Genomic DNA, 19,213 nt, shown 5'->3' with positions numbered 1-19,213 from the left:
AATCCAATCTTAGATAATTCTTTCAACTCAAAGCTTCTGAAATGAGAATTCTCTTTCCAAATCAACCCCGAACTTCCCAGAATTCAATTCCGACCGTGCCTACAAGTCATAATACCTGAAGTGAAGCTGCTCATGGCCTCAAACTACTGAATGACGTGCTAGAGCTCAAAACGACCGGTCGGGTCGTTACAAATCTTTTCGAGAAGAACCAACAGTTTTTTCTAAAATTCTTTTTAATTCTCTAGTTGGATACTTCAACTTGCCCGCTTGTTTGAGCATGATATGGAGTTCCTGTTTTATGAGTTACTCCATATTTTAGTAACAAACTAGCAAATTGTCTATTTATAAAATGAGTTCCTTGATCACTTATTATAACTCGTGGAGTTCCAAATGTAGAAAAAATATTTTTCTTGAGAAAAACACAAACAATATGAGCATCATTTTTTCTAGTAGCAATTGCTTCTACCCATTTTGAAACATAGTCAACAGCTACCAAAATATATTCATAGCCGTTTGAAGGAGGAAAAAGACCCATAAATTCAATGCCCCATACATCAAAGATTTCACACACAAAAATAGAGTTAAGAGGCATTTCGTCCCTTATTGAAATGTTACCGATTCTCTGGCATTTATCGCAAGTGGAGACATAATTCCTTGCATCTTTGAATATAGTAGGCCAGAAAAATCCAACTTCAAGTACTTTAGATGCTGTCTTTCTTCCTCCATAGTGTCCTCCTACAGCCCCATCATGGCAGTAACATAAGATGTTGTTCATTTCTGTCTCCGACACATATCTCCTAATTATGTCATCTGCCCAAAATTTAAACAAGTACAGATTTTCCCAGTAATAATGTCTTGCTTCTTTTTTTAAGTTTTTTCTTTTGTTCATAAGAAATATCTTTTGGAATCCATCCTCCAGTCAAATAGTTGGCAATATCATCGAACCAAGGTGGTCGATTTATAACGGTTGTGACTGAAAATATATGTTCATTGGGAAATCCCTCTTTGATATCTTCTATCTCAGTAGGTGAATTTTCCAAACGAGACAAATGATAAGCTACCTGATTCTCAGAACCTTTTCGATCTTTTATTTTAAGATCAAATTATTGCAAAAGGATTATCCATCTTAGCAATCTGGATCGAGCATCCTTCTTTGCTAAGAGGTACTATAAAGCTGCATGATCAGTATAAATTGTAACCATTGTTCCTAGCAAATAGGAACGAAATTTGTCAAATGCAAATACTACTGCAAGTAGTTCCTTCTCAGTTGTAGCATAATTCTTTTGAGCTTCATTGAGGGTTCTACTGGCGTAGTAAATAGGCCTAAAAATCTTGTCTCTCTTTTGTTCCAATATTGCTCTAACTGCTATATCACTTGCATCACACATTATTTCAAATGGTTCGCTCCAATCAGGAGAAATAACAATTGGAGCATTAGTCAAATGTTCCTTGAGAATCTTAAATGCTTTTCTGCAATCATCTGAAAATTCAAATTTCACATCTTTCATCAATAGGTTAGTCAGAGGTTTTGAGATTTTTGAAAAATCTTTTATAACCCTTCTATAAAAACCTGCATGCCCTAAGAAACTTCTAATGCCTTTAACAGTGGTAGGAGGGGGTAATCCTGCTATAAGATCAATTTTCGCCTTATCAACTTCTATTCCTTTAGCAGAAATTTTATGTCCTAAAACAATTCCCTCTGTTACCATGAAATGATATTTTTCCCAGTTAAGAATTAAATTTGTCTCTTCACATTTTTTAAGCCCCGGAGTTAAATGATAGAGGCAATCTTCAAATGTCTTACCAAAAAGTGTGAAATCATACATAAATATTTCAAGAAACTTTTCAGTCATATCTGAGAAAATTGCCGATATACAATGCTGAAATGTAGCAGGAGCATTGCATAGTCCAAATGGCATTCTTCGGTAAGCATACGTACCTTGGGGGCATGTGAATGTGGTTTTCTCTTGATCTTCTAGAGCAATTGGTATCTGATTATACCTAGAATATCCGTCAAAAAATAGTAAAAACCATGGCATGCAACTCTTTCAAGTATTTGATCAATAAAGGGCAAAGGAAAATGATCTTTCCTTGTGGCATCATTAAGTCGTCTGTAATCAATACAGACTCTCCATCCTGTGATTGTTCTAGTAGGTATGAGGTCATTATTTTCATTTTTTATTACTGTCATACCTCCTTTCTTTGGTACTACTTGTACAGGACTTACCCATAGACTGTCAGATATTGGATAAATGATACTTGTTGCTAGAAGTTTCACCACTTCTTTCTTGACGACTTCCTGCATTGCTGGGTTTAGTCTCCTTTGGGGTTGGACTATTGGCTTATAATCATTCTCCATAAGAATCCTATGCACACAAATAGTTGGACTAATTCCTTTGATATCAGCTATAGTCCACCCTAAGGTTGTTTTGTGTTTTCTCAGGACTCCAATCAGTTTGCTTTCCTGTTCTATAGTCAAAGAAGATGAAATGATCACTGGAAATAATTCAGGTTTAAGAAACACATATTTTAAATGAGAGGGAAGTTCTTTGAGTTCAATTTTTAATTCCTTCTTGTGAGACTTTCTCATTTTCTGACTCTTTTTCTAGAATTTCAGCTTGTTCTCTAATTACGGGGCTATCATCAATTATGGTACCTGACCTAGCCAAACATCTCTCCAATGAAGCAATAATTAACTTATTATCTTTGTATTCGTCTACAAGGTCATCTAGTAAGTTAATTTGAAAAGAAGATGATGATGACTCATCCCCAGGAAATTTCATCATTTTCTGCATGTCAAATATTACTCTTTCCTTATCAACTCACAATATTAATTGTCCTTGATGAACATCAATAATTGCTCTCCCTGTTGCGAGAAATGGTCTACCTAAAATTAATGGTACCTCATTATTTTCTTCCATTTCAAGCACTATAAAATCTACTGGAAATACAAATTTGTCAACTCTGACAAGGATATTTTCAATAATTCCTTTTGATCTCTTAGTACTTTGATCAGCTAATTGAAGAGACACACTAGTATCTTTCATTTCACCAAGTTCTAATTTTCTGAAAATTGAAAAAGGTATTAGATTTATTGAAGCACCTGAATTCCATAACGCCTTTTCAAAGTGAGTACATCCCACGGTACAAGGAATTATAAAACTTCCCGGATCACCAAGTTTCTGTGGAAGCTTATTTTGAAGTATAGCACTACATTTTTCTATAAGTTTAACCACTGAAACTTTTTCTAATTTTCTTTTACTTGACAAAATTTCTTTGAGAAATTTAGCATATGAAGGCATTTGTGTCAAAGCATCTGTGAAAGGTATGTTAATGTAAAGTTGCTTCAAAATATCTAGAAACTTTGAAAACTGTTTGTCAAGCTTTTCTCTTTTCATCTTTTGGGGAAAGGGGAGAGGTACAGAGTGAGGATTTGTTATCAATTCATTTTCTTGTACATTTTTCCCTTTATTCTTTTGTTCTTTTGGAAACTTTTTATTCTCACCTTCATTTACCTTTTCCACTTCTTGTGGCTTTCCTTCTCTATCTGCATATAGATCATCAAGAGATTTACCTGATCGTAGAGAGATGGCTTTGAGGTGTTCTTTTGGATTTTTCTCAGTGTTGCTTGGTAGAGCACCTTGAATTTGTCCAGACATGAGGGTTGCTAATTGGCTTACCTGAATTTCCAAATTCTTGATAGCTGAATGTTGACTTTCAACCTTCTCGTCAGTAGCTTTAATGAATATGTACGTCAGGACTTCAAGGCTTTGTTGATGAGCTCTTTGAGGTTGTTGTTGATATTGTTGAAAACTTTGTTGCCCTTTATTTTGATTTTGAAAACTAGGGGGTCCCTGTACCTGCTGCTTTTGATTAAAAAATCTTTGAGGATTTTCAGCACCATTAGGATTACTCCACTGAAATCCTGGATGATTTTGTGCCATGGGACTACCAAATGAGTAACTATTTTTATAACCAATCACATTTATCTATTCCTCATTTTGTGTTGAAGCTTGACATTCATGATTCGGATGATTACCTTGACAAACATCACAATTCTCATGTTGGTTTGATGAGTGAGCACCTACCTGAAAGGCCTCAGCTTTTTGTGTTAAGTTTGCAATTTGTTGTGTCAATAAATTCAAAGCTTCAACTTGATTTACTCGTGTTGTTTTCTTGATAATGATTCTGTCTGAGGGTCATTGAACAGAATTTTCCAAAATCTCATTAAGCAATTGCATTGCTTCTACAGTAGTTTTTCCCATTATTGATCCTCCTGATGTGGGCATTTTTTTAATATTGCTGCTAATCTTTCCCATGCCTGGTATACAGATTCAGAATCTGTCTGCATAAAATTATTGATTTCTTGCTTCATTTTAAATGTTTTTGCAGGTGAAAAATATTTATTAAGAAATTTTTGGTTCATTTGGTCCCATGTTGTAATGGAACCTCTTGGCAGACTTCGCAACCATATTTTGGCTTCACCTTTTAATGAAAAAGGAAAAAGCCATAACCTAATAGCATCTGTTGTGACTCCATTATACCTGCAAGTTTCAACTAATTCAAGAAAATCAATTAAATGGGTGTGAGGACCTTCACTCGCATCATTAGTAAACTGACATGACTGTTGAATGGTTTGAATCAAGCCTGTGCGGATTTCAAAGTTGTTTGCTGCAATTGGTGGTCTCCTCACAATTGATTCTCCTTCAAAATGATCTAGCCTTGCATAATCACGGAGTATTCTATCACGTCGTGGTGCCACCTCATCAAACTGTTCTTCTACTTGATGTGGTAGAAGTTGGTTATTGAGTTCTTCGTTCTCCATTTCCTCTGATGTGAAAATTTGAGATCGTGAGGTTTGTTCTTTTCGCAACAACCGCAAGGATTTTTCAATTTCAGGATCGTATTTGACTAGTTCTCTAGAAGAGGAACGGGTCATACACTTTCTGAAATTTCTGCAGAAAAGTTAAAATAATTAAATAAATAAAACTTAAAATAATAATAAAACAATTAATCTGTAATAGACTCTAGCCAATCCCCGGCAACGGCGCCAAAAATTTGACAAGTGTCTGGCGTGTGTATAAATTAAACTCGTACTCTATCAAATTATAGTATAGAATGATGTCGAACCCACATAGATTGGTTTATCTATTCTACAGACGTTTCTTATTTTAATTACCATTTGAGAAAATCATAAAGAGTTGAGTTGTAAATTAACTAACTAAAAATGCATGAATAGAGCGGTAGAAAATATTTTATTTTTCACAAATATAATAAAAGGTGTTGGGATCTTGACTTCACTTAATATTTCTATTATATAGTAGAATTATTATTCTTCAATTTCTATTTCTCAAAAATGTATAAATGCCTCTCACGATTACAAATATATATTATTACTCAAGTTGAATAATTAATTGCACTCCTCTCGGTTATACAAACTAATCTTCAAAATAGTAATACTAAAGAACCAGAAATATATGATTGAACTAAAACATGCTCTTGATAGTAAGTCCCTTTTGGTTACCCTACTTGTTATAACTGATTATTACACCATTTGCCTCTCCCGATTACAAATAAGTATTAAATTAATTATAACATAAAGAGATAGATGTTACTGAATAAATATTAACATTTATTAATACTACATTTAACTATATTATTTCTTCCGCCTCTCTCGATTACAGAATTAATAAACAGTTAATATGTAGTACAAGATAGATAGATGTTAATAAATTAAATAACGTATAACTGTAAAAGCAGATAAAAGTTAAATAAATTCTAGCTCAAGCATGTGAATTTGAGGAATAATATCTACTATTATATAGAAATATTAAGATCTATCTTTCTCCCAACACAAGAAAAGTTAATCCATACTGGAACTAGTACTAACGATGGAAATATTCTTGTCCATTAAATAAGAAAATAGAAAGAAATATTCAAGAAGAATAATTCCCCCTATTTAATTAAAAGCAGGAACTAGAGTAATTTCCTACACTGGAATTTATTTAGAAACAGATAACTCGATACTAGTGAAAGAAATAAAACAGAGAAGCTTATTAAGAATTTGGATTCAGACTTCTAGCTCTAAGCTTTCTCTCTACTGCCCTCCTCTCCTATGATTGGGCAACATCTCTTTATATAAGAAAGTTTTATGATGACTTCTCGATTTGGTGCTAGATTTTCATGGCAAATCTAGATTTTGCATTTGCAGATATGAGAATTCGTCATTCTAAGTTTAGATTTCGTCGATTTCATCATAGCAAATCTAGATTTTGCATCTACAGATATGAGAATTTGAATTCTCGATTTGGTGCTAGATTTCAATGGAAAATCTAAATTTTGAAATTGCAGAGATGAGAATTCGGCAATTCTAAGTTTACATTTCATCATGGCAAATCGAGACTTGGTACATTGTCACGGCAGTAATGAATCATAGCTCGATCTTACACTTCTTTATTGTATTTTTCTTGAATATTTATTTTTCTTTTTTCATGTTGCACACAATAATTCTGCTATAATTATTCCTGCAAAATAAAGTTAAGAATATGGAGGAAACATGATAATTTATATGTTTTTATGAGAGAATTTATGTGGTTAACATCTGGTAAAATGCACTTATCAAACTACTCTGCCTTTCCTTTTCGTGAACGCGCTCTGCTCCTCACGTTCGCGATACTTCCCCTGGCCAGCCTTCACGAACGCAATCTCCCCTTCGCGAACGCGAAGAGTAAAAGTCTGCAACAGAAAAACCAGCAAATCTGTTGCACACCTAAGTCCAAAAATGACCCATTGAGCATCTGAAACACACCCGAGGCCCCTGGGACCTCAACCAAACATGCCAACCAATCCTAAAACATCTTTCAAACTTGTTCCAACCTTCGGAATGCTCAAAACAATATCAAAACACCAATATAACATCGGATTCAAGCCTAAGAACTCCAAAAACTCTCAAATTACGCTTTCGATCAAAACATCTATCAAACCTCATCCGAATGACCTGAAATTTTGCAAGCACATCACATTTAACACTACGGAGCTACTCCAACTTTCGGAATTCCATTCTGACCCCGATATCAAAATCTCACTATCGATCCGGAAACTTCAAAAATTTCACTTTTGGCATTTCAAGCCTATATAAGCTACGGACCTTCACAATCCGAACACGCCCCTAAGCTCGAAATCACCCAACGGAGCTAACAGAACCAACATAATTCCATTCCGAGGCCTTCTTCACACTGCTCCGACTATGGTCCAAATTCTAAAGCTTAAGATCTCATTTAGGAACTAAGTATCCCAAAACACTCCAAAACTCAAAACCAAACATCCGGACGAATCAAAATAGCATAAACAAACACGGGGAAAGCAGTTAATAGGGGATCGAGGCATAAATTCTTAAAATGACCAGCCAGGTCGTTACATAATGTACCGAGTATGTAAGGTAGAACTGAAACATAACAATAAGTAAACATTATTTAAAGAGATGCAAGAATCAACGTGAATCTCTATATATGCATACTTACTATACTTATATATATAATGCTTCTCTTTTAAACTATTACCCATATCGGATGATGTATGACTGCCCAACTGATCAGTGGTAACTGCCCGACCGACCGTAGCTCGGTGGTAAATGCATAACTGCCCAATCGGTGGTAAATAATGATACATAACTGCCCAACCGGTGATACTTGCCCGACCAGCCGTAGCCTGATGGTAAATGCATGACTGCCCGACCAGCCGTAGCTTGATAGTAAATGCATGACTGCCCGACCAGCCGTAGCTCGGTTGTAAATGAAGATGCATATCTGCACAACCGGCCATAGCATAGTGATAAATGCATGAAGATACATGTATCACTATATTATAAACATTAACATCTTTATCACATACCTCAATAGAGACTTAGGAACATACTTAGACATGCTTGAATATCACTTTACAGGAATGAATAACATAGACATCCTTAACTACTAAGAGTAGAACCACTTATGGAATAGCATTACATTTACGTATCGTTACTTGGATCATGCCAAAAGAAAAGAAGGGATAGCCTTAAGATACCTTACTTGACGAATTTATCAAATACTTTTACTTGATCTTGCCAAGAACAACTTTTGCTCATTCTAAATCCTTGAACAAGAACTAAACACTTCTTATGATCATGGCTTACTTCATGTTATTGAACATATGGAGTATTATGTATGTATGTTTTTGCTATGTTTCTAAAGTAAGAGAGTCCCCTAACAATAGAAAGAAAGATTGCAATCTCCTTTCTATCTCTCAAATTGCCAAAGAATAACATGAAAGCTTAAGGCTCGCATTCACTTGTAAACAAAGCACATCAAGTGCTATGACTCATGTGCACATTGGTGCCACCCTTGGCCTAACTTAACGCCATGTGGAATCCCCTTAACAATCCTTATCCACTTAATCCTATTTAATATCATAATTATCCCACAATTAATTAATTATCCACATAATTAATTCTAACACATAATTTACTTAAGTACTAATATACTTCATATAACTTACTATCATGGTCACGTGGTACTTTGTATGTCACTAGTCCATCAATACGGGGTGTTATAACTTGGACCGTATTTTATCCCAAATTGTCAAATTTCGACGAAACTCATTTTCTTCGATTCGCTTACCCTCTCACCTTCACGAATTTACTTATCACTTGTTTAAAATAGCATAAATACTTATAACCTCGAAAATAGTCTTGTCCTCATCTTAAAGTACTACTATTAAAATATTAATAAATTACGGTACCATATAAAATCAATACATACACTATTATTTTATTAAAATATCCATGTAAAAATACATATATTTTTTCAACTTCTAATTTTCCTAATCTCATATAAAGAGTATAAATTTTCGTACGCCTAAATTCTTAAAATGGTAAAAAGATAACCTCCTTTGCTTGTGAGAAAATAATTTCTATCTTTATAATAAAGAAAATCTCATAAACTTTCTCATATTATGTGTATAATTTAAAGCATATTCGAAAGTAGGAATATTAATAACTATATAATAGTCATTGATATTCGAAAGTAGGAATTTTATCACATTCCAGACCACATTTTTCTTGAATAAAATGAATCATTGATCTCAACCATACGCATTCCCTACTTGCTTCATGAATAGCTATTATCTCAGCATGATTTGAAGAAGTAGCAACAATAGATTGCTTCGTGGGGCGCCATCATATGACAGTACCTCCATATGTAAACACGTACCCGGTTTGAGATCGAGCTTTATGGGGATCAGATAAATAACCTGCATCTGCATAACCGACAAGATCTGCACTACCTTTGTTAGCATAAAACAAACCCATATCAAGAGTTCCCTTTAAATATTACATAATATGCTTAATCCCATTTCAATGTCTCTGTGAAGGAGAAGAGCTATATCTTGCTAGTAAATTAACAGAAAACACTATGTCAGGACTTGTAGCATTAGCAAGATACATAAATGCACCAATTGCACTGAGATAGGATGTTTCAGGACCAAGGAGATCCTCATCTTCTTCTAAAGGTCGGAACAAATCCTTATTCACTTCAAGTGATCGAACACCCATTGGTGTATTAATGCGTCCACTTTGCCCATGTAAAAGCATTTAAAACCCATTTTTGTATAGGCAGATTGATGGATAAAGATCTCGTGTGCTAAATATTCAATTTGCAAACCAAGACAGAATTTTATTTTGCCAAGATCTTTCATCTCAAATTCTTTCTTAAGATACTCAATTACCTTTTGGAGCTCTTTTGGAGTTCTAATAAAATTTATGGAATCAACATAAACAGTAAGTATAACAAAATCTGATGCCATTTTTTTATTATAAAAATATATGGACAAATAAAATCATTTATATAACCTTCTTTCAGCAAATATTCACTGAGGCAGTTATATCCATGCGCCCAGATTGATTTAAACCGTACAAAGATCTTTGTAATTTGATCGAGTACATTTCTCGAGACTTTGAATTATATGCTTCAAGCATTTTAAATCCTTTAGATATCCTCATATAGATTTAATCAAATGAGTCATATAGGTAATGAGAGAGTGGTAGAAATGAGAGTGCGAAGGACGGTGTCTATTTTAGACAACCAGTTCGGGTTCATGCCGGGACGATCTACCACAGAAGCTATCCACCTTATTAGGAGGATGGTGGAACAGTACAGAGATAAGAAGAAGGATCTCCACATGGTGTTTATTGATCTGGAGAAAGCATATGATAAGGTTCCTAGGAAGGTCTTATGGAGCTGCTTAGAGGATAAAGAGGTCCCGAGTAACTATATTAGGGTGATTAAAGACATGTATGATGGATCTAAGACTCAGGTTAGGACAGTAGGAGGCGACTCTGAATACTTTCCAGTTATTACGGGGTTGCACCAAGGGTCTGCGCTCAGCCCATTCCTATTTGCCCTGATGATGGATGCACTGACTCATCATATTCAAGGGGAGGTTCCATGGTGCATGCTATTTGCTGATGACATTATTCTAATTGACGAGACAAGAGGCGGCGTCAACGAGAGGCTAGAGATTTGGAGACATGCTCTTGAGTCTAAAGGTTTCAAGTTGAGTAGGACGAAGACGGAATACCTCGAGTGCAAATTTGGAGTTGAGCCGACGGAAGCGGGAGTTGAAGTGAGGCTTGACTCTCAAGTCATTCCCAAGAAAGATAGTTTCAAGTACCTTGGATCGGTTATTCAGGGGATCGGGGAGATTGACGAGGATGTCACACACCGTATAGGGGTGGGGTGGATGAAGTGGAGGTTAGCGTCGGGAGTTTTGTGTGACAAGAAAGTGCCACCGTTACTAAAAGGTAAGTTTTATAGAGCAGTAGTTAGGCCTGCCATGTTGTATGGAACTGAATGTTGGCCGGTAAAGAACTTACACACCCAGAAGATGAAAGTAGCAGAGATGAGGATGTTAAGATGGATGTGCGGGCATACAAGGATGGATAAGATTAGGAATGCAGATATTCGAGAGAAGGTGGGTGTGGCCCCCATGGAGGACAAGATGCGGGAAGTAAGACTCAGATGGTTTGGGCACATTCAGAGGAGGAGCACTGATGCACCGGTGAGGAGGTGTGAGCGACTGGCTGTAGTGGGCACGCAGAGAGGTAGAGGGAGACCTAAGAAGTATTGGGGAGAGGTGATCAGACAGGACATGACACGACTTAGGATTACGGAGGACATGGCCCTTGATAGGGAATTATGGAGGTCGAGCATTAAGGTTGTAGGTTAGGGGAGAGGGTGAATATTTCTACAGCACAACTGAGAGAGACTATCTAGTTAGGAGTTAGACTAGGAATGTCAGTGGTCGTCTATTGATGCAGGGCTTTACCTTCTAGTTGTACTATACCAGCCATCTAATTCGTAGTTCGTATTTCGTATCTTGTATTTCATATTTCGTATCCCCTATATATTGTTGTTATTTTATTACGCATTTTTATGGTACTAATATATTATCTCCTATTGCTTTTTTTGAGCCGAGGGTCTCCTGGAAACAGCCTCTCTACCCTTCGGGGTAGGGGTAAGGTCTGCGTACATATTACCCTCCCCAGACCCCACTTGTGGGATTATACTGGGTCGTTGTTGTTGTTGTTGTTGAGTTATATAGGTAATGACATGCATTTAAATGGCATGACATCTTCAGGTGTCTGGACTACAGATCCGATCCTCACAATCTTTTACAATAGTATGCACTATATCGTATCAAATATATCAGTGACGATCATTTCGTATCAGTTCACAAGCGACATAACTTGTTGAGATCTCATCACTCTCTTTATTTTCAGGTAGTTGAACTTCTTCTGGAGTTTAATGAAATATTATGTCGTGGGCTCTTCTAGAGTTTATTTCCTCCTTATTATAATCACTTTGATTATGGTGCATGTCATGATCACAAGGACCAGTCATGTCATCCAGATAAGTTCTTCTCTTTTCCTTTTTTTCCGCCAAGTATTGGTTCAGAAAGATTCTTCTCCTTTTCTATCTTTTTCATTTTTCTTTCTAAACATTCGTTTTGAAAAGGATTTTTCAAAGTTTACTACCAGAGGCCGAAGGGGTACAAAAGCAAAATACGAAGAGGATAGGCCAAAAGCCGAGGCAATAAGACAGAAGGCGTCGGTTGCAAAACCAAAGGACGAATTGTGTAGAAAGTTAAGGGTGACGTAAAGAGAGCGAAAAATGACGGGTGAAGGACTTGTGGACCAAGTTCCGAGAAGGTTTCCCCGCAGAATATCGATAAATCACGGACCCAAGTCCAAAGTGGTCAGACGCCACAGGAAAGGAAAATTAATCCGGTGCAAGATAACCCTAACAGTCCTAAAGGTTATCCCCAGGCAATGCAGTTCTATGCCTTACAGTTCTGGGAGGAAATAAGCTCCTAAAGGGAGTGGTTTCGGGATTAAAGCGGACTCCCACAACGTGTTCTGTAAAGAGAAAGCAAGAAAGGGGATAAATGGAAAACCGTCCCCAACAGGCACGGCACCCCCAGCAAGAGACTTTATCCACCAACCAATTGTTGGAGCACAGAGCAAGGAACAGAAAAGGAAAAATCATCCCCCAGCAAGGACACCATTGCCCACCATGATTAAAACTAACTAAATCCTTTTGTCTGCTGCAGGAAAATAAAGGTTGATGATGGCAGAGGGTCCACGTTCGCGCAGAAATGGATACTCATCTGTCCCCAGCAAAGTCGCCAGAGCTGTCACACCTCCTTTTTCCATACCCGCGAGGGTACAAGGGAGTTTTTTCCAATTAAAGGACAATCGAAAGGGGATTTGTTTGTTTATTTCAGAGTCGTCACTTGGGAGATTTAGAGTGTCCCAAGTCACCAATTTTAATCCCGAATCGAGGAAAATAATGACTCCATATTACAGTTTGTGTACCAGAAATCCGGATAAGGAATTCGGTTAACCCGGGAGAAGGTGTTAGGCATTCCCGAGTTCCGTGGTTCTAGCACGGTCGCTCAACTATCATATTCGGCTTATTTATCTGATTTTAAATACAATTATGAACCGATGTGCCAATTTTAACTTTTTACCACTTTATTATTATTATTTTTAAAAGAATGTGAACATCGCTTAAAACATGTCTTTGGACTGCGTCACATGAAATGCACCCACAATCCGGAACACATTTTACTTGATGTTTTGGGATTTGGATTTAAGTCGCATGAAATGCACACCCAAGCTTAAGAAAGTAAACTATTAAACATGCGCTTAAAGAGACTATCGCGTTATTATTTTGGGAAGGCCGTGAAATTCTCTAAACGCCCCCCTCCCCCCCGCCCGAACTCTAAGTAATTAACACATATATTTTTGTGAGGTCCCCGCAATCTGTGTGTTTTATTTGGCGAGGCTCGTCTCATTTTTATTTTTTCTTTTCTTGAAAGGGTAAGCTTAAACCAACTACAATTCTCTACTTTGTTCGTCTCTAAAAAATATACTAATTTATTAATCTAACAATGGATAGCTAGTAGGATGTATGGCTAATAAAGAGTGTTTTAAGCTTGACAAATTATAATTAAACATGAGCATACATTAGAACTAACCCATAACCCATATGACAACCAACAGAATAATGACTAACAAAATTATGATAAGACTTATTAAATCAATCCGACTACAAATTCGGCAAGCTAATCACGATCATGAAAACTTTTGCACAACTTTTCGTCTAGCATGCCAATTTGAGATAGCAGTAACATAAGCACAAAACTAAAGCTCGACAGATTTAAACAAAATTTTCAACACAACATGTATTCGAGCTCGGACATGATAGTAACCGATATCAACTCAAACAAAGATTAGAAACGAACCTCTAATGATAAACATTGTTGGGGGTTTACAACTCACTCGTCAAACCGAAATGGAGCCATAGTCGGCGAAATGAAGCAACGAAACCAACGAACTGGAACCTCACATCGGCACTCGCATGGACTTCAAACACGAAACCATAGAAACAGTCACCAAAGCTCAAACGGAATAGCTCGCGCTATAAGCTCGAATGCGAACGGATGGAGAATGGGTCGTGGCTTCTACTGGTATTTCCATATGATCATTTGGACGTGAGGGGGCTGGACGACGTAATGCAGCAGCAGCAGTAGCGCTGCTCGCTGGGCTAGGGTATGGCTGGAGGCGCCGCTGGACTGGGGATGGCGAAACAATAGTGGTCGTCAGAGCAGGTGGTCGACGAAGGAGAAGAACACAGCGACAGCTGCTCGACGGGCTGCTAATTCGGGGTTTGAGCTATCATTTGCATGTAGCTGGAGCTGGGTTTTTCTTCGACCGGTTGCGATGGAGCTTGGAGGAGAAGGAGTGGTCGTGGGCTGGTAGTTTGGACAGTAGGGTCGACGGGCTGTGACGAAGGTGATGGCGCAGCAGCGATGATTGTTTTGGTGGAGCCGGAGCTCGCTGGCTGGGGGATAGGGTGGTTGACGGTCCTGTTTGGTGGTGGTGTTTGGACGTGAGGGAGTCGGACGCAGGTGGTCGTGAGGATGGTGAAGTCGGTGGTGTTTTGGGTAGGGTTTCTTGTTTTAGGGTTTTTCCTTGTCTTCTCCTTTTGTTTGGAAGAAGATGAACAGTGCTCCCCCTCCCCAAAAAAAAATTTCAAAAGTCCCCTCACTTCTGCTTTCCCCGTGCATTTTGTAACCTTTGCCAAGAAAATGGACCCCACGCGTGTAGGGGTCCAAGACATGTGTTCCCCATGCGTGGTGGGGTTCCCCGTGTGTCGTGTTCCGTCCATGTTCCCCACGCGTGTCCCCCATGTGTGGTGGACTTGGATTATTATGCTCTAGGTCCGAAAATTAGGCCTAAAAACGGGTAGTTTGAACCAAAATATTATTCTTTTGCCCGGACCCGAGAATAAGAACACGACGTTGCCCAACTAATCCTATGTAAGCAAAATAACTACCAAACTAAGACCAATATTTAAAACAAAACTATATCTTTTTAATATTTTTCAAGATTAAAATAGCTACTATTTTTTGTAATTTTCGTTTTTATATAAAGTAACATTTTTGTATTTTTTCAAAATTAAAATGACTACAAAACATTAATAGAACTATATTTTTTGGTAATTTTCGAAATTATATAAAGTACAAAAGTAAGGTACAATTTTTGTATTTTTTCAAGTTTATGAGAAATATATAAACTAAAATTTATATATATATTTCTATAATTTTTCTTTTGCGACGAAAATAAAGTAAAATAGTTAAAATAGCTATATTAGACCCAATTTAAATATTCACGCTAAAAATGTGAAAATTCTCGGGGAGGGTCAAAAATCACGCGTCTACAGCTGCCCCTCTTTGACTGGAAACACGAAGAGTTTTCCGACAAAGAACGACTAGACATATTTTTGACCCGATCATTATTTGGAGGGACTACACTAAGGAAAGGAAGGGAATGTGACCGAGCCCTGGTTTCTGAGCTGCCTACATATCCTTGGTTATACAGGAATCAGGCCAAGTGTAATTCGGAAATGAGAGATGGTAGAGTGTACCGAGGTGAAGAGCCGATCGAGGTGTCGTTCCGTTGAGGTTCCGGTCCGCGGTCCTGTCATTACATCAAAAATAAAAACTAAAAAAGACTAACTAAGCCTATCAGCCACTAGTTACAAGGATTCTTATCTATAAGTCCTCTGAAACTTGATCTTGAGTCTTGAATGGTGCTTCATACAGACTTTGGATTTGAACCTTGATACTTGCTAGTTGTAGGTGCTAGCTCTTGAGCAGACCACATATGTTCTCCACTTCCGTACTTTGGATTCATTTTTTCTCCTTTTTTTTTGTGACTAGCTTCTGTTGACCATCCCAGACTGTTGACTCGCATTCTTGAGGCGAGCTTCTGCTATTTACAACTTGGATTGAATGCTGGGGATTTTTGTTGTAGCCTTCTGCCTTCCAGTGGGTTACTGCTTTATCTTGAAAGATGTTCCTCTGTTCTACAGGCGGACTCCTGACTTCTTCAATTTTCAACACATAACAACCTTCGTTCTACAGGCAGGCTCCTGACTTCTTCATCTTAAACATATAACAACCTCCGTTCTACAGGCGGGTTCCTGACAACCAAAACAAACAAAACAAATGAAATTTCCTAACCCAGTTTGCACTGAGAAGATTTGTGAGTCGTTAGCAAAATTGTAACCTACCTATACTACTGATGTAATGATGAGAGTAAACTAAAGACTAGACTAGGATGCGCATCTCCTACGAGTAAAACCAAAAAAACTCTTGCTAGCAAATGTGTCTGCTAAAATAAAACCTCAATGACTCAAACTAGGAAGTGTGTCTTCTATAATTGAATCAGAATGAACTAAACTAGGAAGTGCGTCTCCTGGGGTGAAAACTTCAGTGACTAAAACTAGGATGTGCGTCTCCTATGAATAAAATCTCAATTTAGGAAGTGCGTCTCCTAAAAGAAAAACTTGAAAGACCTTGATTAGGAAGTGCGTCTCCTACAGGTAAAACTTCAATAAACTAGACTAGGAAGTGCGTCTCCTATGGTCGAACTTAAAATGAATCAAACTAGGAAGTGCATCTCCTAAGGGTGAAATCTCAATTCCGGAAGTGCGTCCCTGAAATAAAATATAACCTGAAAAATCCAAACTAGGAAGTGTGTCTCCTATAAATGAACTATCAATTTTAGGAAGTGTGCCTCCTATGGGTAAAATCTCAATGACTCAAACTAGGAAATGTGTCTCCTACGAATGAAATCTTAAATGAACCAGACTAGGAAGTGCATCTCCTAAAGTAAAAATATAACCTGAACGACCCAGATTACGAAGTGCGTCTCCTAGGGGTAAAATAAACTTAGGAAGTGCATCTCCTATGGGTGGAATTTTAATGATTTCGAACTAGTAAGTGCGTCTCCTAATAATGAAAACTTAATTCAGGAAGTGCGTTTCCTATGCATGAAATTAAACTTAGGAAGTGCGTCTCCTAGGGGTAAAATAAACTTAGGAAGTACATCTCCTATGGGTGAAACTTTAATGATTTTGAACTAGGAAGTGCATCTCCTATGAGTGAAAATAATTTAGGAAGTACGTCTCCTATGCGTGAAATCTTTATTTAGGAAGTGCGTCTCCTATGGGGTAAAAGTAAACTTAGGAAGTGCGTCACCTATTGGTAAAACTAAACTTAGGAACTGCGTCTACTAGGGGTAAAACTAAACTTAGGAAGTGCGTCTCCTATTGGTAAAACTAAACTTAGGAAGTGCGTCTCCTATTGGTAAAACTAAACTTAGGAAGTGCGTCTCCTAGGGGTAAAACTAAACTTAGGAAGTGCATCTCCTATTGGTAAACTAAACTTAGGAAGTGCGTCTCCTATTGGTAAAACTAAACTTAGGAAGTGTGTCTCCTATTGGTAAAACTAAACTTAGAAAGTGTGTCTCCTATTGGTAAAACTAAACTTAGGAAGTGCGTCTCCTATTGGTAAAATGAACTTAGGAAGTGCGTCTCATATTGGTAAAATGAACTTAGGAAGTGGTCCTTGGCTTTTAAGATCCCACTGTTTCCTTCTTCTTCTTCTTCAAAGAAACACACACGGTAGAAATCAAAAATTCAAAACTCTTCAGAAATTGGGAGCTTGTTTCTGGTTTTCAAGTGTTTCCTGGGAGCTAGAAATCGGAACAGATTTTTGGGGCTTGTGATTGTTGGTTTGCCTCTGAGTTTTCACCTTCTGATTGCAGATTTTACTTTGATTTATCTAGCTGATTTTTCCTCCCATTTAGTGGTGCATCTATTTCAATTGAAAAGAGCAATCGTTTTGCTCTGCTTCTTTGCTTACCAGTGGTAGCGGCGATAGCTCCTTCTGGTTTTTGGGTCGTGGTATTTTCTGTGTTTTCAGGAATTCTCGGAGTATTGGAGACAAGTTGGGCGCACGAGCACTGGCAAAGGAGAGCAACCTGGGCGAGTGTCAGCAAGGGTGGTAGGAAGTGGGCGGGAGCATACAACTACATCGAGCACAGCAAATCAGCCTCAGGTTTTGTTATCGGGAGTTGGTACCTCCTGTTTTACTGTTTCCCTTTTGGTGTTAGCTAAATTACTGTTACTTTACTTCGCAATAGTTAAACCTTTAAACTAGGATACTAGTTACCACGTGTTTCCTTCTAGTTTGATTTGTGTACGTTGTGCACTAGCGAGTCTTCTCTAGATTGTTGTAGGTGTAGTGGCTGCAGTCTGGGATGATAGAATAAGGGCATGTCCTCGGGTGGGGCAGAGTGTGGGGTGGGGTTTAGGGGGTGGGTCGGGTAGCAGGGGAGGTAGAGGGGGCAAGGGAGCCTATAGGTTGAGAATCGGGTCATGGAACATAGGTTCACTAACGAGTAAATCCATAGAGTTGGCGAAAATCCTGCAGAAGAGGAAGATTAATATAGCGTGTGTCCAGGAGACTAGGTGGGTCGGATCGAGGGCGAAAAACGTGGATGGGTATAAGTTGTGGTACTCTGGTGTCCTGAGGGGTAAGAATGGAGTGGGTATCCTGGTAGATAGCCATCTTAGGGAGTCCGTGGTAGAGGTCAGGCGGGTGAATGATAGGCTAATGACTATTAAGTTGGTGGTGGGTGAGGGTACTTTGAATGTCGTTAGCGCGTACGCACCACAAGCAGGCTTGGATGAGGATATTAAAAGGCAATTTTGGGAGGGGTTGGATGAGATTGTTCGTAGTATACCGCCTTCTGAGAGGTTATTCATAGGAGGAGATTTCAATGGTCATATTGGGTTATCTGCAGGTGGGTACACTGAGGTGCATGGCGGATTTGGTTTCGGAGAGCGGAACGGAGGGGGCATTACGCTGTTGGACTTTGCCAAGGCTTTCGATCTAGTCATTGCAAACTCGAGTTTTACAAAGCGGGATGAACATTTGGTTACTTACCAAAGTTCGGTGGCAAAGACTCAGATTGACTATCTCCTCCTCAGGAGATGCGACAGAAGGTTGTGCGAGGACTGCAAGGTTATCCCAGGTGAGACCCTCTCAACGCATCATAGGCTTTTGGTGATGGACATTTGTATTAGGATAAGGAGGAAGAAGAGGTCAGTACGAGGACGCCCCAGGATTAGGTGGGACGCCTTAACTAAGGATAAAGCTAAAGAGTTAGAAGGAAGGTTATCGGCAATGGGAGCTTGGAGAAGTAGTGGGGACACAAGCACAATGTGGTTGACGACGGCGGACTGTATAAGAAAGGCGGCGAGAG

The 19,213-nt window shown here is 38.3% G+C and overlaps 1 protein-coding gene across 1 annotated transcript; it reads right to left on the bottom strand.

The window, feature by feature from the left end:
• Positions 1-1,166: 1,166 nt before the first annotated feature.
• Positions 1,167-3,944, bottom strand: LOC142176406 (uncharacterized). Its single transcript, XM_075244011.1, has 4 exons — positions 2,904-3,944; positions 2,657-2,789; positions 2,228-2,496; positions 1,167-1,991 (listed from the first exon to the last, which is right to left on the bottom strand). The coding sequence occupies exons 1-4, from the start codon at positions 3,942-3,944 to the stop codon at positions 1,167-1,169; spliced, it is 2,268 nt and encodes a 755-aa protein (XP_075100112.1).
• Between the last annotated feature and the right edge of the window lie 15,269 nt (positions 3,945-19,213).

Source organism: Nicotiana tabacum, chromosome 3 (genome assembly GCF_000715075.1).
Source record: "Nicotiana tabacum cultivar K326 chromosome 3, ASM71507v2, whole genome shotgun sequence".
Classification (NCBI taxonomy): Eukaryota; Viridiplantae; Streptophyta; class Magnoliopsida; order Solanales; family Solanaceae; genus Nicotiana; species Nicotiana tabacum.
This window is presented reverse-complemented; position numbering and strand designations above follow the sequence as displayed.